A 21,182-nucleotide genomic window follows, 5' to 3' on the forward strand; every position below is an offset into this window, starting at 1 on the left:
TGATACAGGATAAATAAAACATGGTCTTTGCCCTCAAGGAACTAGTGCTGTGATAGAACCTGGTGCAAACCATGTAAGTGCCATAAAGGAGGGGAAGGTGGGTTCTGCCAAGGAAACCCAGGAAGGATGCACACAGGCAGTACCATCTAAGCTGGTTCTGGATTGATGAGCAGAAGCTTAAAAGTCAGGGAAGAAAAGAAGTAATTGTGACTCTAGGCACAGTTAGTAGCCTGTACGCAAGCAGAGATGAGTGAAGGAGTGGGACCTCCATTGGGAAGAGCAAAAGTTCAGAGTAGTGGGAGCATTTTTACTTCCTTCTTTTCAGGTATGACTATATTTAAAAAAAGAAAAAAGATTTTATTCCACACAGCAATTCGTATCATTCATAGAGGGCAGTTAATTTAAACTCCCAAGTAATTTGAGTTTATAAAAGTCATCGCAGGAGCTGATCAGAAGTTTCTCTCTAGGTTGTAAACTTTCATATTTAGGCATGTATGTTGATGTTTGATTTCCTAAGCAGATGGAAATAATAGAAAGGGATTAGTTTAGAAGAAGAAACTTTTAAGAACTTTTGAAGCATTTCTTTAACAATAAATATGTAAAGTTTTTAGTTACAGGTATTTATCCAGTTGTTGAAATATATCCTGAAAGAGGGGTGCCTGGGTGGATCAATTCGTTAAGTGTCGGACTCTTAATTTCAGCCCAGGTCAAGATCTCAAGGTCATGGGACCAAGTCCCACATCGGGCAGCATACTCAGCACAGAGTCCACTTGGGATTCTCTTTCTCCTTCCCTCACTGCCCCTCCCATGGCTCATATGCATCCCCCCACCAAATAAATAAATAAATAATATAAATAAAAATAAATAATAAAATTTTTTGGGATGATGAAAATAAATTAACAACAACAACAAATATATATATATCCCTAAAGATCATTATCTCAAATCAAGGTGCACTTAAAAGTAGGAAACTCCATTTTTAAGTTAGTGAACCTCTTCCAGTGATTTCACTAATCCCTTCATTTTATTCAAATTCGTGTGACTTTATATCCCTTGTATTCATTTGTTATCCTTCTTTTTTATTATTAATTAAAATAGACACACAATTTTGAAATGGGAGGTTTGCTCAAACGCCAGTCCCAAAATTTGGCTTGTTCAGAGGACTCCAAATTCCAGCAACATAGTTGATAACCTCTTGCCAAAGTACATTTGTTATCAAGATCCCCAAATATAACAACTTTTCTTTTTGTTCAGTAATTTTATTAAGCTAATTCAATGAACGGGAAAAGAAACGCTTTGAGGTCTTACTACAGTTGAATGTAACAGTATAAAGTTAAAGGGAAAGTTGGCAGAATTGGCACCTAACTTACTTGGAATGGTTGTCTGTATCAGTCGAATCAAGTCACTGTATAGAAATAAAAATTAACTATAATTGTATGTGTTTTCATCCAGAATTATCAGAAATTATACTCATCACTGATCAAATGAGAGATAACTCTCTTGTTTCTTAGCTTATGATATGGGTGATCTTTACTAAGTGCTACCAGACAGAGAGGCAGGATGAAAGAAAGCTAGAGTAAGAAATGAAATATGGTGACCTCATGTTACCATAACAGACCACCTGATTACAACAGCAAGTGGCAATGAACAAAAAGAGAATGTGGGGGGAGAAATGAAGGAATAATGTAAAAAGAGAAGTATGACTTGAAATCCTAATAGAGAATGCGTTCCCGATTGTACGCCGTGTTTCCTAATTTGTGTTCACTAAAATGCCGTTTACTTATTAATGATTGGTTACTGTTCCATGTCCAGGAGGTGCTGGGTTGGGTTGACATAAAGATATGACAGGATGCCAGGACAGGTCACCATGGACACATAGTATCAAGAATGTTTGGGTGGGGGCACCTGGGTGGCTCAGTTGGTCGAGCGACTGCCTTCAGCTCAGGTCATGATCCTGGAGTCCTGGGATTGAGTCCCACACTGGGCTCCCTGCTCAGCAAGGGACCTGCTTCTCCCTCTGACCTTCCCCCTCTCATTCTCTCTCATTCTCTCTCTCTCAAATAAATAAAATCTTAAAAAAAAAGTTTGGGTAAAAAGGGAAGTGGGGCCCTGGTGACACCATGAAAAGAGATGGAAGTAACAGCTTTCGTGGAGAATCTGAGGAGTAAGATGGAGGTCCAAATGATAGGGCAGGCTGTGAGGCCAGGAGGTGTGGAAATTAAGGAGGGAGGAGAAGAGGTCCATTACAGATCAGGAAGCTGAGTCTGCAAATAAAGTGTATGCGTTTGGGTCTGATCTACATTTTCCATGGTGTCTGTGTATGTGCTGTTTTGGAAGGCATGACTATATAAGGAATTTATAGACTAGACTCTGATTTTTTTTTTTTTAAGATTTTATTTATTTATTTGACAGAGAGAGTGAGCAGAGGCAGATAGAGTGGCAGGCAGAGGCAGGGGAGAAGCAGGCTCCCCGCTGAGCAAGGAGCCCGATGTGGGACTCGATCCCAGGAGGCTGGGATCACGACCTGAGCCGAAGGCAGCTGCTTAACCAACTGAGCCACCCAGGCGTCCCTAGACTCTGATTTTTATTAATAGGTTTATATATAAGCATTTAAAAAAATAAGAAAAGTAATAGGATGAAATTGTTCTAGAAACGCTATTTACCCTCCAGCCTCATAACAGATTTACTGAAAGTGCTGGAGTTAGCCCTCAAAACAACTTTACTTTTATAGTACTGATTGGCAGATTTTATATTTCTGAGTTCAAGCTCTTTTAAAGAGTATGAATTTACCTTTGTGTAGTCAAGCTGAAGTAATTCTGTCAAGTAAGCTGATTTACCAGTGTGCAGATTTGGATCCATTTTTATAACTGTGTTAGTTAGCTCAAGCTACTATAACAAAATACTGTAGATTGGGTGATTTAAATATCAGAGATTTATTTCTCACAGTTCTGGAGGCAGGGAAGTCCAAAAACAAAGGCATTTACAGAATAGACTGTGGGTTTCATTCTGAGACCTCTTGGCGTGTGAGCAGTCACCATCTCTGTGTGTACTCACGTGACCTCTCCTTTGTGCACGCATAGGGAAGGAGGAGGGGTGGGGTGCTCCCTAGTGTCTCTTATAAGGACAGTAATCCTCTTGGATTAGAGCCCTCACCCTTATGACCTCATTTAACTTGTTTCTTTACAATTTTATGTATTTATTTGAGAAAGAGAGAGATAAGCGGGTGGCAGACTCCCCAGTGAGCAGGGAGCCTTACATGAGGCTCAATCCTAGGACCCCTGGTATCATCACTTGAGCCAAAGGCAGATGCTTAACAGACTGAGCCACCCAGATGCCCCTGACCTCGTTTCACTTTAATTACTTCCTTAAGTGCCCCTGTGTGCCAGGACCCGGCATTGGGGGCTGGGGCTTCAACATACGCATTTTGTGGGGACACAAACATTTAGTTCATAGTAATAGCAAACTGTTAAGCAGACAGTAGTTAATAAATGAGAGCTAATACACTATTTACATTTGCAGAAGAGGTCTGCATTTTACACCCTGCACAGAAATTGTTCTTTCAGCATTGTTGTGGAGTGGCATAGAGGATGGCCACCAGATTGAAAGTCACATTACTGTCTTTCTCTGTAACCGACTCTGTGACAAAGCCCTTCAACCTATTTTGGTGTCAGTCTCCAAATTGTAACATCAGACAATTGGATAGAGGATTCCTAAGATCCCTTTCTATCAAAAAAATCTGTTAGTTTTGCTTCCAATATGGCCAGGTAGGCTCCTGGCAGACTAACCATCCTGCCTAACCCAATTATAAACCGTGGGCAAAAATGAAAGACAAACACCTGAAGCCTCTGGAGAGTGAATAAAATCAGGCAGGTTCCAGGGATTAGTCAAAACTTGAAAGCAAGAAACCAACATGGGATAAGTTCTTTATTTATTCCACTTTTAGGGTGAGGATATAGGTACAGGGATTTCAGAGTGTCTGATATAACTATGTGCGAGAAAATACACCCACAATCAATGCAAAAATTGGCAATCTAAGCAAAGAAATAGAAATCATTTTTTAAAACTAAGTGGAAATTCAAAAAGTAGAAATTATAATATTTTTTAAAATTGGAACAGTGTTAGCCTCTAGGGGGATGGTAGTAAGAATCCACTGGAAAGGGATCTCTCTGGGATGATGGTACTATTCTATATCTTGAGAAGATTTGGGGTTACATAGCTGTAGGCATTTGTCAAAATTCGGTAAATGTGCACTCTGATTTGTGCATTCCACTGTGGGTAGATTTTTCCACCAAAGGAAAAAATTCTGGATAGACTTCCCAATTGAAAAATCTCTAAATCAGAGACCTGCCTACAAGCTGGACAAGGAAACCCTGGTACATGACTGTGGTCTTTGAAATTCCTTCAAAAGTGATTATTGAGTGACTGTATTCCATAGTTATGAGCATTCCAGGCAGAAAGAACAGTATCTGGAAAAGCATAGAGGGAAAGACAGACATGGTATGTGCTAAGAAATAGCTCAGTGGAAAGACAATGAGTGGGATTAATAGGACTTGAAGATAAAAACAAAGACAGGAGGGGTACCTGGGTGGCTTAGTGGTTTGAAGCCTCTGCCTTCAGAGGATCAGAGGATCCTCTGCCTTCAGAGGATCTGCCTTCCTAGGATCAAGCCCGGAGTCAGGCTCTCTGCTCAGCAGAGAGCCTGCTTCCCTTCCTCTCTCTCTGCCTGCCACTCTGCCTACTTGTGATCTCTGTCTGTCAAATAAATGAATAAAATCTTTAAAAACAAAACAAAACAAAACAGACTGGAGCCATATTTTAAAGTTTTTTTTTAATTTTTAATTTTTTAAAGATTTGTTTATTTATTTGAGGGAGGGGCAGAGGGAGAGGGAAAGAAAGAATCTCAAGCAGATTCCCTGCTGAGCACAGAGCCTGATGTGGGGCTTGATCTCATGACCCTGAAATCATGACTTGAGCTGAAATCAAGAGCTGGACACAACCTACTGAGTCACCCAAGCACCCCAGTGTTGTTTTGTTTTGTTTAAATTGGGGTTATTCATACCACTGCTTTGAGAGCTTTCCCTCTGCTCCTTTTTTTTTTTTTTTAATTTATTTGACAGACAGAGATCACAAGTATGCAGAGAGGCAGGCAAAGAGAGAGGAGGAAGCAGGCTCCCTGCTGAGCAGAGAGCCAGATTCGGGGCTCGATCCCAGGACCCTGGGATCATGACCTGAGCCGAAGGCAGAGGCTTTAACCCACTGAGCCACCCAGGCGCCCCGCCTCTGCTCTTTTAGATTAAGTTGTGTAATTTATGTGCAATAAAATGTAAGTGTACAAGTCACTGAGTTTTGAGCATGTGTACAGTTATAGACCACCACCATGACTCCAGAACTTTATCATGTGCCCCTGTGTAATCAGTCTTCTCCATTACTTCTGGTCCCAGGCTTTCTGCCACTATAGTTTTACTTTTTCTAAAATTTCATATCAGGCTATAAGTATGTAACATCTTCTACTTAATGGTATAGTGCTTTTAGGATTCATCCTTGGTGTTCTGTGTCAATATTGCTGAGTGGTATCCCATTGGATTAATATTCCACAGTTTATCTAGTCACTAATTGATGGACAGCCGAACTGGAGATTTTACAGAAGCTCAATGAACATTCAAGTACGTGTCCTTTTATAAATACGTGTTTTGAAAGGGTCCTAAATGCTCTACTGTGGTTTGTTTAAAAAAAAAAAAATTATACTGTGAGAACTAATATTCTTTGTAGAGGAGAAAAGGCAAAGTTCAGATCACTTTTATTTGAGTTTGTAACTCTTTCATTCATATTGAGTTTATCTGACTGCATGAAAGTTATTATTTGAAATATTCCTTTGCTCTACAAAGGTGTTTTTATTGCTTTTCTTTAAATCTTTTTACAACATACATATAATAAAAAGTTAAATCTTAAGGACAAATACCCAAAAGTTTTGGTTTTCTGATTTGTTCAGATTTTACGTAAACTTTTTTCTTTTTTTTTTTTTTTACTTAAAGACAGTAACAGCTAAACAGTTAGCATTAACAGCAAAATGCTAACTGGGAATTAGTGGTACTTAGAGGTATTGTTATCCTCAATACAGAAAACATCAATGATCTTGATTTCTTTTTTAAACGATCTTGATTTAATTTCATCTGGTCTGTGTCAATGTTTGTAAAAATTGCCTATCTGATGATCCTCCACTACCCTGTTGTCAAAATCTACAAATAACAGTTGTGCAAATATTTGTGAGAAAGTTCCCCTGGTGAGTACAAAGACCTTAGAACAACAGTAGAATTTCAAATATGTGCAGGATTCACTGAACCATCAGCCTCATGGGAGTCAAATTTCTGTAGTTAGTCAACAAATACTTCTTGAGTGCCCAGTGTATATGTGTATGAGGCACTGTTCTGAATCTGGTCACCGTTCTACCAGGCCTTGGATAGTAAGCACTCAACAAATGTGAGTGGAAAAGGTGTTGAGCAAAGTTCCTGGCAGATCCAGGGTCTGGGCATTTAAGGAGCCAATAGCCTGCTAAGGTTGTTTGAAGGTTACCATGTTGGACAAGTTCTGGGGGAGATTTTAACTGGCTTTACCAACTTGCATGAGATTCCAAATCAGATTGAAAGATGGGATACGGAGATTTGAGGCCAGATATCCAAACCCTCTTAGTGACATTTCCCTTTCTGGGGACAAAAAAGTGTCACACCTCTGATTTAGACATAAAATAAAATGAACATTGTGGTAGACAGAATTCTAAGATGTCCCCTCAGATTCCTGGCCACTGGTATATATACACACTTTCTACCGGTTATTCAACCAAATACTAACCTAGGAGCTGCTGTGAAGAGATGTTGCATATATATTTAGTTGGCGGTAAAACAGGGAGATTATCCCAGAAGGCCTAATCACACAAGCGCTTAAAATCTGAATCTAGAAGTCAAAGACAGAGAAGTCAGATTGAAAGCATGAAAAGATGTTCCATGCTATTGCTAGCTTGGAGATGGAGGCGGGGTCACCTGGCAAGGAATGCCAGCGACGTGTAAGCCCCAACTAACATCCCACAGGAAAATGGGGACTTTAATCCTACAGCTTGAAAGGAACTGAATTCTGCCAACAACAAAAATGAATTTGGAAGCAAGTTTTCCCCCAGAACCTCGGATGAAAACTCACCTCAGCTGACACCTTGATTTTAGTTTGCATACCCCCAGCAGAGAACCCAGGCATGCCATGCCCGGCTTCCAACCTGCAGGACGATGAGCTAATAAGTGGGTATTGTCTCAGGCTGCTAAGTTTGTAAGAAAAAGTGTACAATCATGAACATATGTTTCCTTGAAAGCTCACTTCCAAAATACATAATTTCTAGAATTCTGGTATTCTGATATGGGATACTTTTTTAAGTATGTGATAGTAGTAGAGTGCTAATGACATTCCAATAATGTACTCATGAAGTCACCTTAAGAGGTATGTTAATTTCTCTGTTGGTTTGAATCTAGCTAGCATTTTGACCTAGTTAACAAACTGCTCTTCCTGTTTTCTTAGGAATTCTGTCTTCCTATTACTCTCAGGCAACCTGCTAGTTGGAGGCAAGTAGTGGTGTCTATTTTAGAATACCCAACATACTGCCATTAGTCTTAACCAGTGAATATCAAGCTTTCTTGACAGCAACTTTACCACCTCTAGTCACTAAATCTGTTTTTCCTGAATGGTGTAAAGAAAAAAGAAGTGCAATTCCTCTTTTTTTTTCCCTTCTAGTTGACCTATTAATTCATGTTCAGCAGCCACTAACCTCTTAATAATGTTTATTGCTCTAATAACAAAAGTGCTTTGAGGAAATCCTGTTTATCTTTGCACACTAAAAGGAATTAGGACCCCCTCGCACACAAACACACACATATATCACCTCTATAGACTGATTATACAGAGAAAGATCTCACACTCTTGTGAGGATAGCTTCAGCAACTTTTGTTGCTCAGTCATGTTAGTACACGGAATGAAGTCCATTGTATGTCATTGATTTTAAGCAAAACCAAACTAAACCAGATCATTGCCCCAGCGTTGTGTAAATACCCAGAGAAAATTGACAGTAGAAGCCTGCATTCTCTTCCTCAGTCTGGGTCATGAGATGAGAGTTAACAGTGTTAAGAAAGAACATTTAAACTGGCTTCTCAATAATCTGGACCCCATGATCTTAACTGGAAATAAAGGACTTCCAACTGTAAAAATACTGAGTTTTGTGTCTGTCAGGAAGAGAAACATAGAAAATGAATATTAGCTTTTTCCATCCTGTTAAGTGGATATTAGTGTAGTATTTATTTGACCAGAAATGGTGACAACAAGATAAAGAAGACTATGAACCACCAAATATCTGGAAATATTTTTACTGTGTTGTTCATTTAATATGTTACAGCTTTTTAACTTGCTCAATGAGTGACTTCTAACTAGAAAGAACTTATATCTGTTAGCATTTCAACTTCTGGATTTGAGACGTACAAATATCGAAACATATAAAATCTTTCTACATTATATATGTCATTTGCTTTTTTTCTTCTTTGCTTGTTTAAATGATTTATGTAACCATGTGGTAAAAACTCAAGCCGTGGGTCTAAAATTATGTCTGTTTATACTTTATGCAAGTCTAATTTCAAGGAGTGTTTAAAACAAATTCAGAAAATCTATATAGTTTTTTAAGAGATTATTTCCTTAGAAATTATTTTTATATTTAAAATACTGCATTATTTGGCTATTTTTAGATTACAATAATCTCTCAGTATAATAGATTCCTTTTTCATAGTAAAATTAGCTGGTAGTTCTTTTAAAATTGGAAGTGTGATTCAGACCTACAAATTAACTTGTACAATTGTAAATCTAACATAAAATGTCTCTAAAATAGACTGCTTTGTGTTCAAGCCTAAAAATTATTTTAGTTCCTTTCAAAAGAGCATTTCTCTGGGTAATAGTGCAGAAATTGAGATATGGGAGTTTTGTTTTCTTTTTTTGTTGTTGTTATACAAAAAGTTAGGCAAAGGTGTTATTTGACCGTTTTGAAATATCGATCGTTGGCAGTGCACCCAGGAATTAGGGAAGCGAAAGCCTCACAGCACTGATTAAACGCCTAGGCTGTGGCACCAGATCGCTTGGGTTCAAACTGTGACTGCTCTGCTTATTAGCAGTGTGACAATGGGCAAGCTACGTAAAGCTCTGTGCCCCTCAGTTTTCTCCTGTCAAATAAGGTCGATAATAGTAGCAATCGCAAAGGATTGTTAGGAGGATACAATGAGCTAATAATGTTTAGGATATGCCTGGAAGAATGCCAGGTACCTAGAAAGCTTTATGTAAACATTTACTAAATACACCATTCACTATTAGGGCAGTGACTCTTCACATCATCACACGAGGGTGGTACTAATCAGTTTCCTGGAATCACCTAATGGACAAAATGGTATTTCTCTCCTTTGATTTTTGGAACTTTCTATTAGGACTAAGAAACTAAGAGAGAGATGGGCTCCACAGAGATTATATTGGAGCTGGCTAGTACTTTTTAATGTGCTGTCAAACATGGACTTTATTAAAAATCAAAATATTTAAACTATAAATTTAAAGTTCATTTTTAAAAAAAGGTAATAAATACTCAGAACTTGGGGTGCCTGGGTGGCTCAGTGAGTTAAAGCCTCTGCCTTCGGCTCAGGTCATGAACCCAGGGTCCTGGGATCGAGCCCCGCATGGGGCTCTCTGCTCAGCAGGGAGCCTGCTTCCTCCCTCTCTCTCTCTGCCTACTTGTGATCTCTCTCTGTCAAATAAATAATAAATAAAATATTTTTAAAAATATTCAGAACTCACCACTTCCTAATCATTTTCCTACACTGTACTATCATCTTTGTTCTTATCTAAGTCTGTTAGACCTGGGAACACGATGCATTGGTGTACCACTTGGCATTGCTTCCCAACCCTGTGGCCAGTGACATCACATTAGTAGCTTGAAATCAGTCATGGTAGGAGTAATTACACTACAGAAATCAGTAAATGCTACAAATGAGCGCTCTCTCCAACCCTCCCCACCCCCGCAAGAGGTGGTTGTCAAATATTTACCATCACACCACTCAATAGATGTTATCATGGGTGAAACAGAGACTATATCATTTCCTGTATTAAGAAGAGGATTGTATAAAGATATACACCTTAGTAGAAATTTCCCCTGTGGATAATTTAAATACTTGTTTTTTATATGAAGCATCCATTACTCTATATTATCTCTAGAACCATAGCTCTGAAGAATGAGCTGTTATTTTAATTACTATGACTAATAATGGTCTCCTTTTGTATATCATTGTTTAGGTTTTATTATCTAATGAGAGTCTCATGATACCCCCCAGGTGAGACAACAGCTATTAATCACTACTGTATACTGTAGATGAGAAAGTTGAGACTTCATAAATTATTACTTTTCCATGGTTATTCAACTTGTACTTGAAGAATATTACATACAGATTTGGATTTCCTGACTGCAAATCAAGTGAAAATTGTACTGTGTGATGATTGTGATATTCTTTAGGGAAACCTTACTGTGAGTTAGAAACGTCTCTCTTTCACCTTCTCTATTTTCCCTTCCCTTCCCTTCCCTCACCCTCTGCTTCTCTCCCTCCCTCTCTTCCTCTCAAGATAAGAGATCCTAGAAGTAAGATGTATTTGAACCTTTATAACAATTACACTAGCAAGTGTTTTTCAAGTAAATTTGGCTCTCTTTGAGCTCTGAGATTGATGGTATCGACTTTATTTTATTCTCAGAATTCTCATTCTCCAGTTTGCTCCCCATCCCAGCTCCTGCCATTGTCGTCCATGTGAACCCACCACATTTACTCTTCTGTTCTTTTGTCCACTGATATTGTGGTCCTCAACTTTCACCAAGAGCCTTGGCATCAACAGATAGTGGCTCAAACTTCCACTTTTCCAGCTCATTACATGCTGTATGGTCCTCAGTCAGACCTCCCAGCTATTTTCTCTATCCTTCAGCCTCCATTGTAGTTTTTACTTGTCTTCTCATTCAGTTTATCGTCTGGGGCCCCTTATTTCAATCATTCTTACAAATCCCTTCAGTTCAGTCGGCCTCTGTCCTGTCGCGGTATTTCACAGGACTGTAAGCCTCCACAAGCTCAATCATCCACCTTCTGCACAATATACATAAGTAACGAGCATTGGTATAGGTTAGATAACCATAATTCACTAGATCCCACTAGATCTTTTGTTGTATAATCATAATTATTTTAAAATCCAATATTTTATTTATCCCTGAATCTGATTTTGTTGGTAGTTTTATCTTTTGACAACGATCTCTTTTTTTTCTCTTTTTTTTTTTTTTTTCCTGTGTGTCTCATAATTTTGATTCAATGTCAGACATTGAATATACAGAACGTGGACCCTGGGATAAATATTATTTAAGCCCAGAAGTGGGTCTGTCTCATCTCTGGTCAGGCCGTTAGCGTGGCAGGTGATGGCAGTGGGGGAGGGTGGGGCATTCGGTCTCATTTGTAGACAAGCTGGGTTACTTTCGTTTCTAGAATCACAATGAATTTAGAGTCGTCCAGTGGTTGTCTGCCATTCCCCTGTGCTTATGGAAGGTCCGGAATGCTGGAGGGTTTTTCTCAGTGTCCTGCTTGGTCCTCAGCTGGAAGGCAGCAGGCTGAACACACATCACAGTGGATGTGGATGTTTAACGTTGTTCCCTTGTCCTCCACAACAAGCAGATGGCTCTTGCTTTTTGTTCCATGCCAGGTTAGAGCTGGATGTGGGGCGTAAGGGCTGGGGAGAGGCTCTCGGTCTTCCTACTCGAGTCTCTGGTTTAGCAGACCCTGTGCCCAAGTCACAGGGTAAGGACTTTCTCAGCCTTCTGTCCCTCCTCGGTCGGTGGCAGACAACCCTACTTCCTACTTAGTGCTCAAGCGGGCTTCCTGCCCCTTTCCTTGTGGAAGTCAGATTCTTCTTTGTATCAGCATAGGATTCTGGATTTGAAAGGTTTCCTGCCCTTGCCCCTACAGTGACTTAGTGCTCATGCAGGATGAAGAAGACATCAGATATCCTATGGCTCCGTGCCCCTCACTGGGACAAACAAGATTTTCCTGGAGTTTGGGCAGGGGTTGGGGGTGTGACAGTTTCTATCCCCCAGGAACAGATGACTTTTCTTCATGTCACTCAGTGTCCTGTCCAGGATGGGGAGTGTCTCCTGCCTTCCCCCGGCCACAGCCAGCTATTCCTTCATATAGAGAGGGTTGAGGGCTCTGCAGCTCTATGCTTGCCCCCTGTAGTGTAGTTGACCACCATCTTGTACTCATGCAGGGCCCAGAACATGGATGGTACACCCACGTCCCTCTCAAAATTTCGCAGGTTTTGCATGAGCTTGTACCACCCAGAGGGCTTTCTCAGGTCTCTTGCCCATCCCCAATCTTTCTCGTAAGCAAGGAGCTGTTTAGGGAGAGCAGATTCTCCTTAGGGAGAGCAGATTCTCCTTGGGGAGGGCAGGGAGCTGAGCTCCCAAGAATACTAAAAACTATCATGCTAGCCCATAATCAGGTCTTACAAATTTGTTAAAATTTTAGATGTTTCCTTCTTACCCACTTTAATGGCTTCGTTTCTTACTATGCTCTGCCAAGAGAGAAGAGTTCATGTGCTGCATCTTTCCTTGGAGGAGCTCCTCACCCTTTGGAATTCAGTTCACCTTAGGGTCAGCTCAGGTGAGGAACTCAGTCTCTGAGGGACTCAAAAAAATTATTATATTTTTTAGGTTGTACAGCTTTTCCCCCCATATGGTGGGAGCAAAATTCTTTGCAGTTTTCCTCATCTTAATGAGAAGCAGATCTCCTGCTTCTTTTTTAAGAAACTTTCAAACAATTTTAACATGCCCTGCAAAACCTTGCACAGTCATACTTGCTTATCTGTCCAGCCAAATCTTGGATCATCCTCCCCTCCTTCATTCACTATACTCCAGCAACAGTGATGTCTTACTTCCTCAAATGTGCCAAGTTTGTCCCATCCCCAGAGCCTTTGCACATGCTGTCTGCTCAGCCTAGAGTGTTCTTTCCCATGTCTATACCTCCTTAACTGCAGTTCCTCCAGAGGTCCTTTATCCCACACCCCCTTTCCAAATTGGTACATAAATTACTTCCTCGTTCTTTCTCACAGCCGGACAATATCCCATTATCTGGATATGTTGTCTCCAGTCAGTCCCCATTGGTGGTCATTTAGATTATTGCCAATCCTTATTTGTTTTAACAGTTAACCTTACCTGTGGGCTAGATTCCTAGAAGAATTACAGGTTTAAAAGGTACATGAGGACAGTGAAATAGTGCTTCAGATTCTGGGCACTGGCACCCACCAGCCATGTAACTTGGACAAGTGATTTCACTTTTCTGTGCCTCAGTTCCCTCATCTATAAAATGGGGATGATCGCAGTACCTCTTAGGTTCGTGAGGCCAAACAGAGTTGGTACATGTGTCGTACTTGGAACAGTCTAGCACATAACCACTCAACAAATGTCAGCTGTTATTATTAGCACTTAAGATTTTACACAGATAGGGGCACCTGGGTGGCTCAGTGGGTTAAAGCCTCTGCCTTTGGCTCAGGTCATGATCCCAGAGTCCTGGAATCGAGCCCCACATCGGGCTCTCTGCTCAGCAGGGAGCCTGCTTCCTCCTCTCTCTCTGCCTGCCTCCCCACCTACTTGTGATCTCAGTCAAATAAATAAATAAAATCTTTTAAAAAAGAAAGAAAGAAAGAAAAAAAGATTTTACACAGATATTGACAAGTTCCTATAAATATGTTAACAATTTATACTCCCATCAGTATCGGAATGACTGTCTCTTCACACTTTCAACACAGTGTCTTATTAAACAACTTTTTAATCTTTACTAACATGATATGCATGACATCTCATAACAGTTTAATTTGTATTTGTCTCATAAGGAGTAAAGTTAAGCATATTTTCATGTGTTTAAGTGCATTTGTCTTTTCTGTGTCCTGAATGTTCAGCATGTTCCCCTGACTCCTATTCATCATTGGCCTTGTTCTTACTGATTTATGTAGTTCTTTGTGTGTTCAGGGATTTAGTCTTTGTCTGTGCTGTAAGTTACTCTTTCAAAGTATTCAACACTTTTCTGTCATTGTACTTACTTCTATTTTTAACGATGTCTTTGTTTATAATTATGTTTTAAGTCTCCATAGACCAAGTCCAAGTTTATTTGTTCATCATTGCATATTGAACACAAAGTAAAATACTGAACACATAATAAGTGATCGATACATATCTGATGAATGGGCCAGATATGACAAAGAGAATCTCGTTACCTAAATAGACTGGAAAATTGGAAGGAAACTAGTTTGTACGAAAACATGATGAGTTTAGTTTTGGATATGTTGAGTAGGTGACAGCTAAATATGTACAATACTCTTACTTTGGCAAGATACTCGTGAAGATTTTGGAGCCATCCCATGAAGTGGTTGATTGGAAACAGATGATCTCTGGTGGAGAGAACATTATGTGAGAGTCTATGGACAAATACTTCCAATCAGAAACAATTTCAAGTGATTATGGTTATAATAATAGTTTTAAGACAGATACGAAGTGAAAAGGAAAAATAGAAACATTATATATTTACAAAAGTAAAGCAAATGAGGAGTGGAGAAAAAAAATTAATGCCTTGGAATAATAATGGTTATTGAAAAGTATTTAGATTTTGCCCAGATCACTTGCTGTGAAGAAATGAAATCATTTACTAATGGAAAACGGGTCTAGCTTAAGCATACAAGCTTGTGTAAATCAAAAGTGCTCTTTTTGTATAAAATAAGCTACTTGGTTTATCAGTATTGTGTTTTTCAGTTTATAACTGGACGGTGATTGTGTTTTCTAGTACTAAGCTATCACTAAGAGATTATTACTATCAATTTAGTCTCCCGTTCTGCTTTTCAGATTATAGTAGCTGCATGAAAAAGAAGAAACCATTCAGTCTTCTAAAAAGAAATGCTTATTTTTTTCAGATAGAGAATTTATCCTAAAATAAGCTGTGCATATTATTTAACACAAAAGAATCATCTTTATGGCTACAGTCATTCATTAACCATAGTGACTAAAATGAATATGGATTAGTACCTTTAATAAGTCTGTTTTGAAGTTATAGTCCTTGTTTAATAATTGTAAGAAAATAATCAGGGGATGCCTGAGTGGCTCAATTGGTTAAGCATCTGCCTTTGGTTCAGGTCATGATCCCAGGGTCCTGGGCAAGGAGCCTGCTTCTCCCTCTGCCTCTGCTGCTCCTCCTACTTGTGCTTGCTCGCTCTCTCTGGCAAATGAATAAATAAAATCCTTTAAAGAAGAAAAGAAAGAAAGAGAAAAGAATCAGGGTGGGAATTCTATTCTGATGGCAGAGAGAATGTGTGGTATTCCAATGTCAGTCTCAATTTTTAAAGGACACTGTGGATTAAAAGGTACTAAGGTGTACGTTTTTTTCTCCTTTTATGAAAAAAAAATCAGTGATTTAAAATTCAGAAGGTTTTTGTCCAAATGATTTGTTTGTCCAACCATTATAGCTATAATAATGGTTGGACAAACAAATCATTTGGACAAAAACCTTAGTCCCATTAGAATGACTTTCTCCTTAATCTTGAGCTGTCTCTTTGCCTTATTGACTGGATAGTCTAGTATTTCTGAGCATTTTTATCATGAAAGCAAGATTCTTCTGTATACTCATGACGTTCTTCCCTGCAGGCAAGGTGGTTGTCCGTGATCAATGATCATGCAGAAAGTGTGAAAAAAGAAAATAAGCCTCCTTGAACAGGTGCAGCAGCAGATTATCAGGGCCCCTGTGCCCGGGCATGTGTTGCTGGAAGAGATGGATACGGTGCCACTTCGGGGGCTTCTAAGAAGCCAGCCATTCGCTTATGCTGCCTTCCCAGAAACACTCATTTTTTTTTTTTAATTTTTTTTAAAAGATTTTATTTATTTATTTGACAGAGAGTGATCACAAGCAGGCAGAGAGGCAGGCAGAGAGAGAGGAGGAAGCAGGCTCCCCGCCGAGCAGAGAGCCCGATGCGGGGCTCGATCCCAGGACCCTGAGATCATGACCTGAGCCGAAGGCAGCGGCTTAACCCACCGAGCCACCCAGGCGCCCCGAAACACTCATTTTTTACTTAAAAGAGGAACATTTATTCACCAAGAGAGCAAAGAAGTTCCTAGGTGGCCAGTGTTCATCGACAAAGGATACCGTTACAGAATTTTCAGCCAAGGTCTTTTTTTATACAACTTGTGTTAATGGACTGGAAATAGATCTAAAATAAAAATGTTCTTGTTTTCCTTAATTATAAAGCAACTTCAGAACCGTTCTCAAGGAAGATTCTTAAAGAAGGGAATGGTGACAGAGTGATATTTTATTTCATTCAAATAGTTCGTGCATTTTTTAAAAAGATTTTATTTATTTATTTGACAGACAGAGACCACAAGTAGGCAGAGAGGCAGGCAGAGAGAGAGAGAGGAGGAACGAGGCTCCCCACCGAGCAGAGAGCCCGATGCGGGGCTCGATCCCAGGACCCTGAGATCATGATCTGAGCCGAAGGCAGAGGCCTTAACCCACCGAGCCACCCAGGCGCCCCTAGTTTGTGCATTTTTGCTCAGCCTCATGCTGAGACTTAGGGGAATGGAAGTCAGCGGGCTATTGTAGTAGCTCAGTTTCTTTCCAAAGAAGTAGACTACCTGAGCCGTGGAGTCTGTTCTCTAGTGCATTAATGTAGATTACACCCATCAGTGGATTCATGACAAGCCAGGATCAAAAGACTGATCCAAAAGGTCAATTAAAATCCTTAGCAACACTCAGGGATATAGCAGAAGGATAGAAACCATTGTATTCTAGACGGGTGCCTTCCATAGCTGCAATATAAAAGACTGTGGCTGCTCAACATGGGCCTGTTCTCTCGATATGAGGACACAAATGTACTCATTTACAGAAATATGGCCAAATAATTCCTTGCTTACTTCAATCTGCCTTTCTTTATAGCTCACTAAACTACTCTCAATCCCATTAACAGAAATGAAAGCTAAGTTTAGCAAATTGTTTGGCCGTTTATGTTTAGTACGCAAAATTCTTAATTAACAAAATAAAATACCACAATCCATTGTAAATCACTTTGCTAAACTTCCAGACTTCACAAGGAATTCGGTCTTGTCCAGAAGCTACTTTCAAGCCCCTGCTGATCGGGCAAATCATGTACCAATACCCTGTAGAGCTGAGCGAAAACATGTAAAGGGAGCCAATTAAGGAAATGCCGAGCCAGAATAGACAAGCAGGGTCTGTCTTGTCCATCCTTCTGCCTTTAGGCAAAAACCGTCGCCTGCACCAAAAATTTTTGCTTGAATCCTGCTGACAAAAATGCTCACCCCATGTAAATGACAAGTCATAATCCAGTTAATGCAACTAAAGCAGATTGTTAACTGTTCCAGACTTATTTATTGTGTTCTAAAGATGCTGAATCTGAAAGCTCATCTGAATTGTTTTAATTCCTCCTTTCGAGAAAATTATTTTGTACAAGAAATGTACTCAAATAATTGTAAAGATGTGGGAAGTTTGCATCCAGGAAATAAAGTTATCTTTATCATCTTATTAAATGTATTTTTGGTTTCCCTTCACTCTAGATCTACCTTATGGGTGGGAGGAAGCTTACACAGCAGATGGAATCAAGTACTTCATCAAGTAAGTACAAGCATCTCAACCAAGTAAGCAATTTCCTTCACATCTGGAGAGAACCTGGAAGTTGCAGAATAATCAGCAAAACCAAGAAACCCTCTTGGAGGTTACAAAAATTAGTAACAAGAAATGAAGCCTCACCATTTTCATTTCATGTGATTTAAATGCTAATATCAGATATCGTTGGGTTGGGGGAAAACTGGTAATTATTTCAAGGGAAACCGCAAAAAGTTGGAACAAGATCACAGTCTGAAGTTAAATATTGGCTGCCTGAATTCACTTCTGGCTAAAAGTATTAATACTTATGAGAGTTAATATCTAATGAAAAAAATCGACTTTGTATGTCTTAACACTTCTTAATATTTAATGCAGTAATACTAATAATAATCAGCATTTTTAATGCTTTACAGTTTATAAAGTTCATTCATTCTGCAAATATATTTTGAGCATTTGCTCTGTGCCATGCAATGTTCTGTGCCTTGGAGATCCAGTGGTAGAATATACAGACTAGTTGTCTGATGTCATGGAGTTCATATAGTAGTGAGGAAAGACAGGCCGTAAATAACTAACAAGATAAATGGGGCATAATGTGAACAAACCCTATCTCAGTTCAGAACACCTTTTGAGGTATGTGTGCCTTATTTTCGCTGTTTTATGGATGAAGAACATAAGAGCTTGCAGGAGTTGCCCAAAAATCCACAGCTATTAAATTACCAAACCAAAATGAAACAAGATGGGATTGGGAGGGAGACAAACCATAAGTGACTCTTAATCTCATAAAACAAACTGAGGGTTGCTGGGGGGAGGGGGGTTGGGAGAAGGGGGGTGGGGTTATGGACATTGGGGAGGGTATGTGCTATGGTGAGTGCTGTGAAGTGTGTAAACCTGGCGATTCACAGACCTGTACCCCGGGGATAAAAATATATGTTTATAAAAAATAAAAATAAATAAAAAATGGCAAAAAAAAAAAAAATTACCAAGCCAGAATAGAATCAGAGTCTTTTGACTCCAGGATTCTTCTGTCCTGGACTCTTTCAAAGTTCGGTCTCTTTGAAAGCCTCAACATTAATACATATTCTATCTGCTGAACTGGTTATTAGTTTTACCCTGGACAAAGCAGACTGATCTACCTCTACTCTGTTCTGAGGAGCTCCGGTCATGCCAGAATTGACATTATGAGAACGCAAATGGGAATCCCAAAGACTCTGAGACCTAAAAGACTCCCTTTATCGTCCCTTCTAGCAATGTACTCTTGTTACGCATTTGGAGAGGAAAGGGGAGATAATGTCCTTGATGTCCTTTCAGGTGTGCAGGTATTTTCCAAAGCAGTATCTAGATTCTGGATGCCCAAGCTCTGTCACTTTACACAGGTTCCTGTACCTCTCTCTTTATCTCAGTTTTCTCATCATAAAGTAAGAGAAGTATGGCCTACTTCATACGTCGTTAAATGTTAAGCTCTTAGCATAGAACTCTGAACATTGTAGATGCCCAGTAGTTATGATTAACTTGCCATACGGAGAAGCCCATAATGGGGGGGGGGGGCATGAAAAATCATATGACCATTGGAAACAGAGAGAATTCAAAAGCTTCATATTTTAAAAGATTTGAGGGAAAAAACTAGGGATAAACCTGTTTTTGTGATGTATTTTTTTTCTTGTGTTCTCTAGCAAAAAGTAATAAAGCAAAGACATAGTTTATAAGGAATGGAGAAAGGGACTTTTGGAATAGAGGACCCAGGAATCCCATGCACAGATTACATGAATCATGTCTCTTCTGGAAAGAGATTTGTGCCCTGATACACTGGGTTAACCTTGTTGAGCTCCTGGAATATTTGACTCATGGTACTGTAGAGGTGGCAGGAAAATGAAAAACCATATTCACGTTTTCATTGGGTTTTTCACTCATATTAACTTTGTAATGATATATTTATTTTTTGAGAGAGAGAGAGCATGTGAGCAAGGGGAGGGGCAAAGGGAAAGCATGTCAAGCAGACTCTCCACTGAATGCAGAGCCTCACACAGGGCTTGATCTCATGACCTCAGGTTCATGATCAAAGCTGAAATCTAGAGTCAGACCCTTAACTGACCAAGCCACCCAGGTACCCCAAAAATGACCATTTATTGACCAAAACCTGATAACCAGGCATGTGTTATGTATATATTTCTGTGCATTGTATCATTTAATTCTCCCAACAGTTCAGAAAATGGACACCAGTTGGCTTTTATCAGGATGGTATTAACATGGTGGTGAGTTGCATCCTGCCTTCAGCCACGCCTATCTCCTAGAAAGTCCCCAAAAGAAATGCCTGATCAAAGGAAGGCAAACATAGCATTCAATTATTTACTGGGGTTCTGGTTCAAAGGCCTTTAAAAAAATGTAAGTAAATGAGTCTGGACCCTGTGGGGACTCCTTAGCCACAACCAGCTCTCAGTAGTATATACTAACCCAAAGCTGAGTGTCAGCACCTAACTAGTGCCACGTGAAGAAAGGATATCAAGGGCACAATCACTGATCACCAAAGACAAAGAGGGAGCAAGAGATGGCCAGCCAAATGGTGAGTGTTTCTCCTTGCCTGGTACCCAGCTGGCTTAAGCCACAGTGTCTCATGGACTAGAATAATAGTCTTGGGCTGGGCTCCTACCACAAGGAAGAATAGCATCCAAGGACAGGAGAAAAGAGAAAGAATAAACAAGCTATTTGCCCTGAGATCTAACTCATTGTGTGTCTGTTGGCCATTTGGATGTCTTCTTTACCTTATCCATTTTTAAATAGCAAAATAGAAACTTGGTTCTAAGAATACTTAGTTATCTCCTGGAGATTAGAAAGGCCAAATAGTAAAGATAAGAAAAGCTAACACTGTACAGTGCTTCCTTTCCTTAGCCTCGTGGAGGAATGGGTAGCTTGCCTGAGTTAATTTTTTCTGCTAGAAGTTAACCCCATTCAAGCACCAGTATTTATTTTAGCTTGACTATTCTTGATCAAAGTTTTACTTAATAAGTGTTACATACTTCCCTGCCTTCCTGCAATGAGGCCACTGAACAAAATCTTTAGTGAGTTCTGCAGGGGGATGGTAAGCTATATAAACTAGAATGAGACCCAGCTGTCTTCTCTTGCAGCTCTCAATGTGCCTGGCCATCCCCTTATCCCCATTCTCCTTTTTTATCTTTTACTCACCTCACCCTCTTCCCCAGGCGTTTCTCACATGAGGAGGCCAGGATGCCAGACCATCAAACTCACAAAGTGAATAGCTTGTGAATAAGTGTGGGCTTGCAGGGGTTTGTGTGAGTCAAGTTCCGGAGTTCTAGTGTAGGTAGAGCTGATTATAGGAAAGCCATCTGATACAGGGGAAAGAAGAGCCTGAGCTTTGGATTTGGAGGAACTTGGGTCCCAGTGCTGGTGTCTCCACAGGATAGCTGAACGACCTTAGGCATGTTTACTTAAGCTCTC

General features: G+C 39.8%; 1 protein-coding gene across 4 annotated transcripts in view; it reads left to right on the forward strand.

Moving 5' to 3' along the window:
* STXBP4 (syntaxin binding protein 4) overlaps positions 1-21,182 on the forward strand; it is a 165,621-nt gene that overhangs the window by 129,690 nt on the left and 14,749 nt on the right. For all 4 annotated transcript variants that reach the window (XM_047706529.1, XM_047706524.1, XM_047706525.1 and 1 more), the window contains one exon: positions 17,684-17,741. In XM_047706529.1, the coding sequence (XP_047562485.1) occupies positions 17,684-17,741 (58 nt within the window). The remainder of the gene's footprint in view (positions 1-17,683; positions 17,742-21,182) is intronic.

The sequence above is a fragment of the Lutra lutra genome, chromosome 16, assembly GCF_902655055.1.
Source record: "Lutra lutra chromosome 16, mLutLut1.2, whole genome shotgun sequence".
Classification (NCBI taxonomy): domain Eukaryota; kingdom Metazoa; phylum Chordata; class Mammalia; order Carnivora; family Mustelidae; genus Lutra; species Lutra lutra.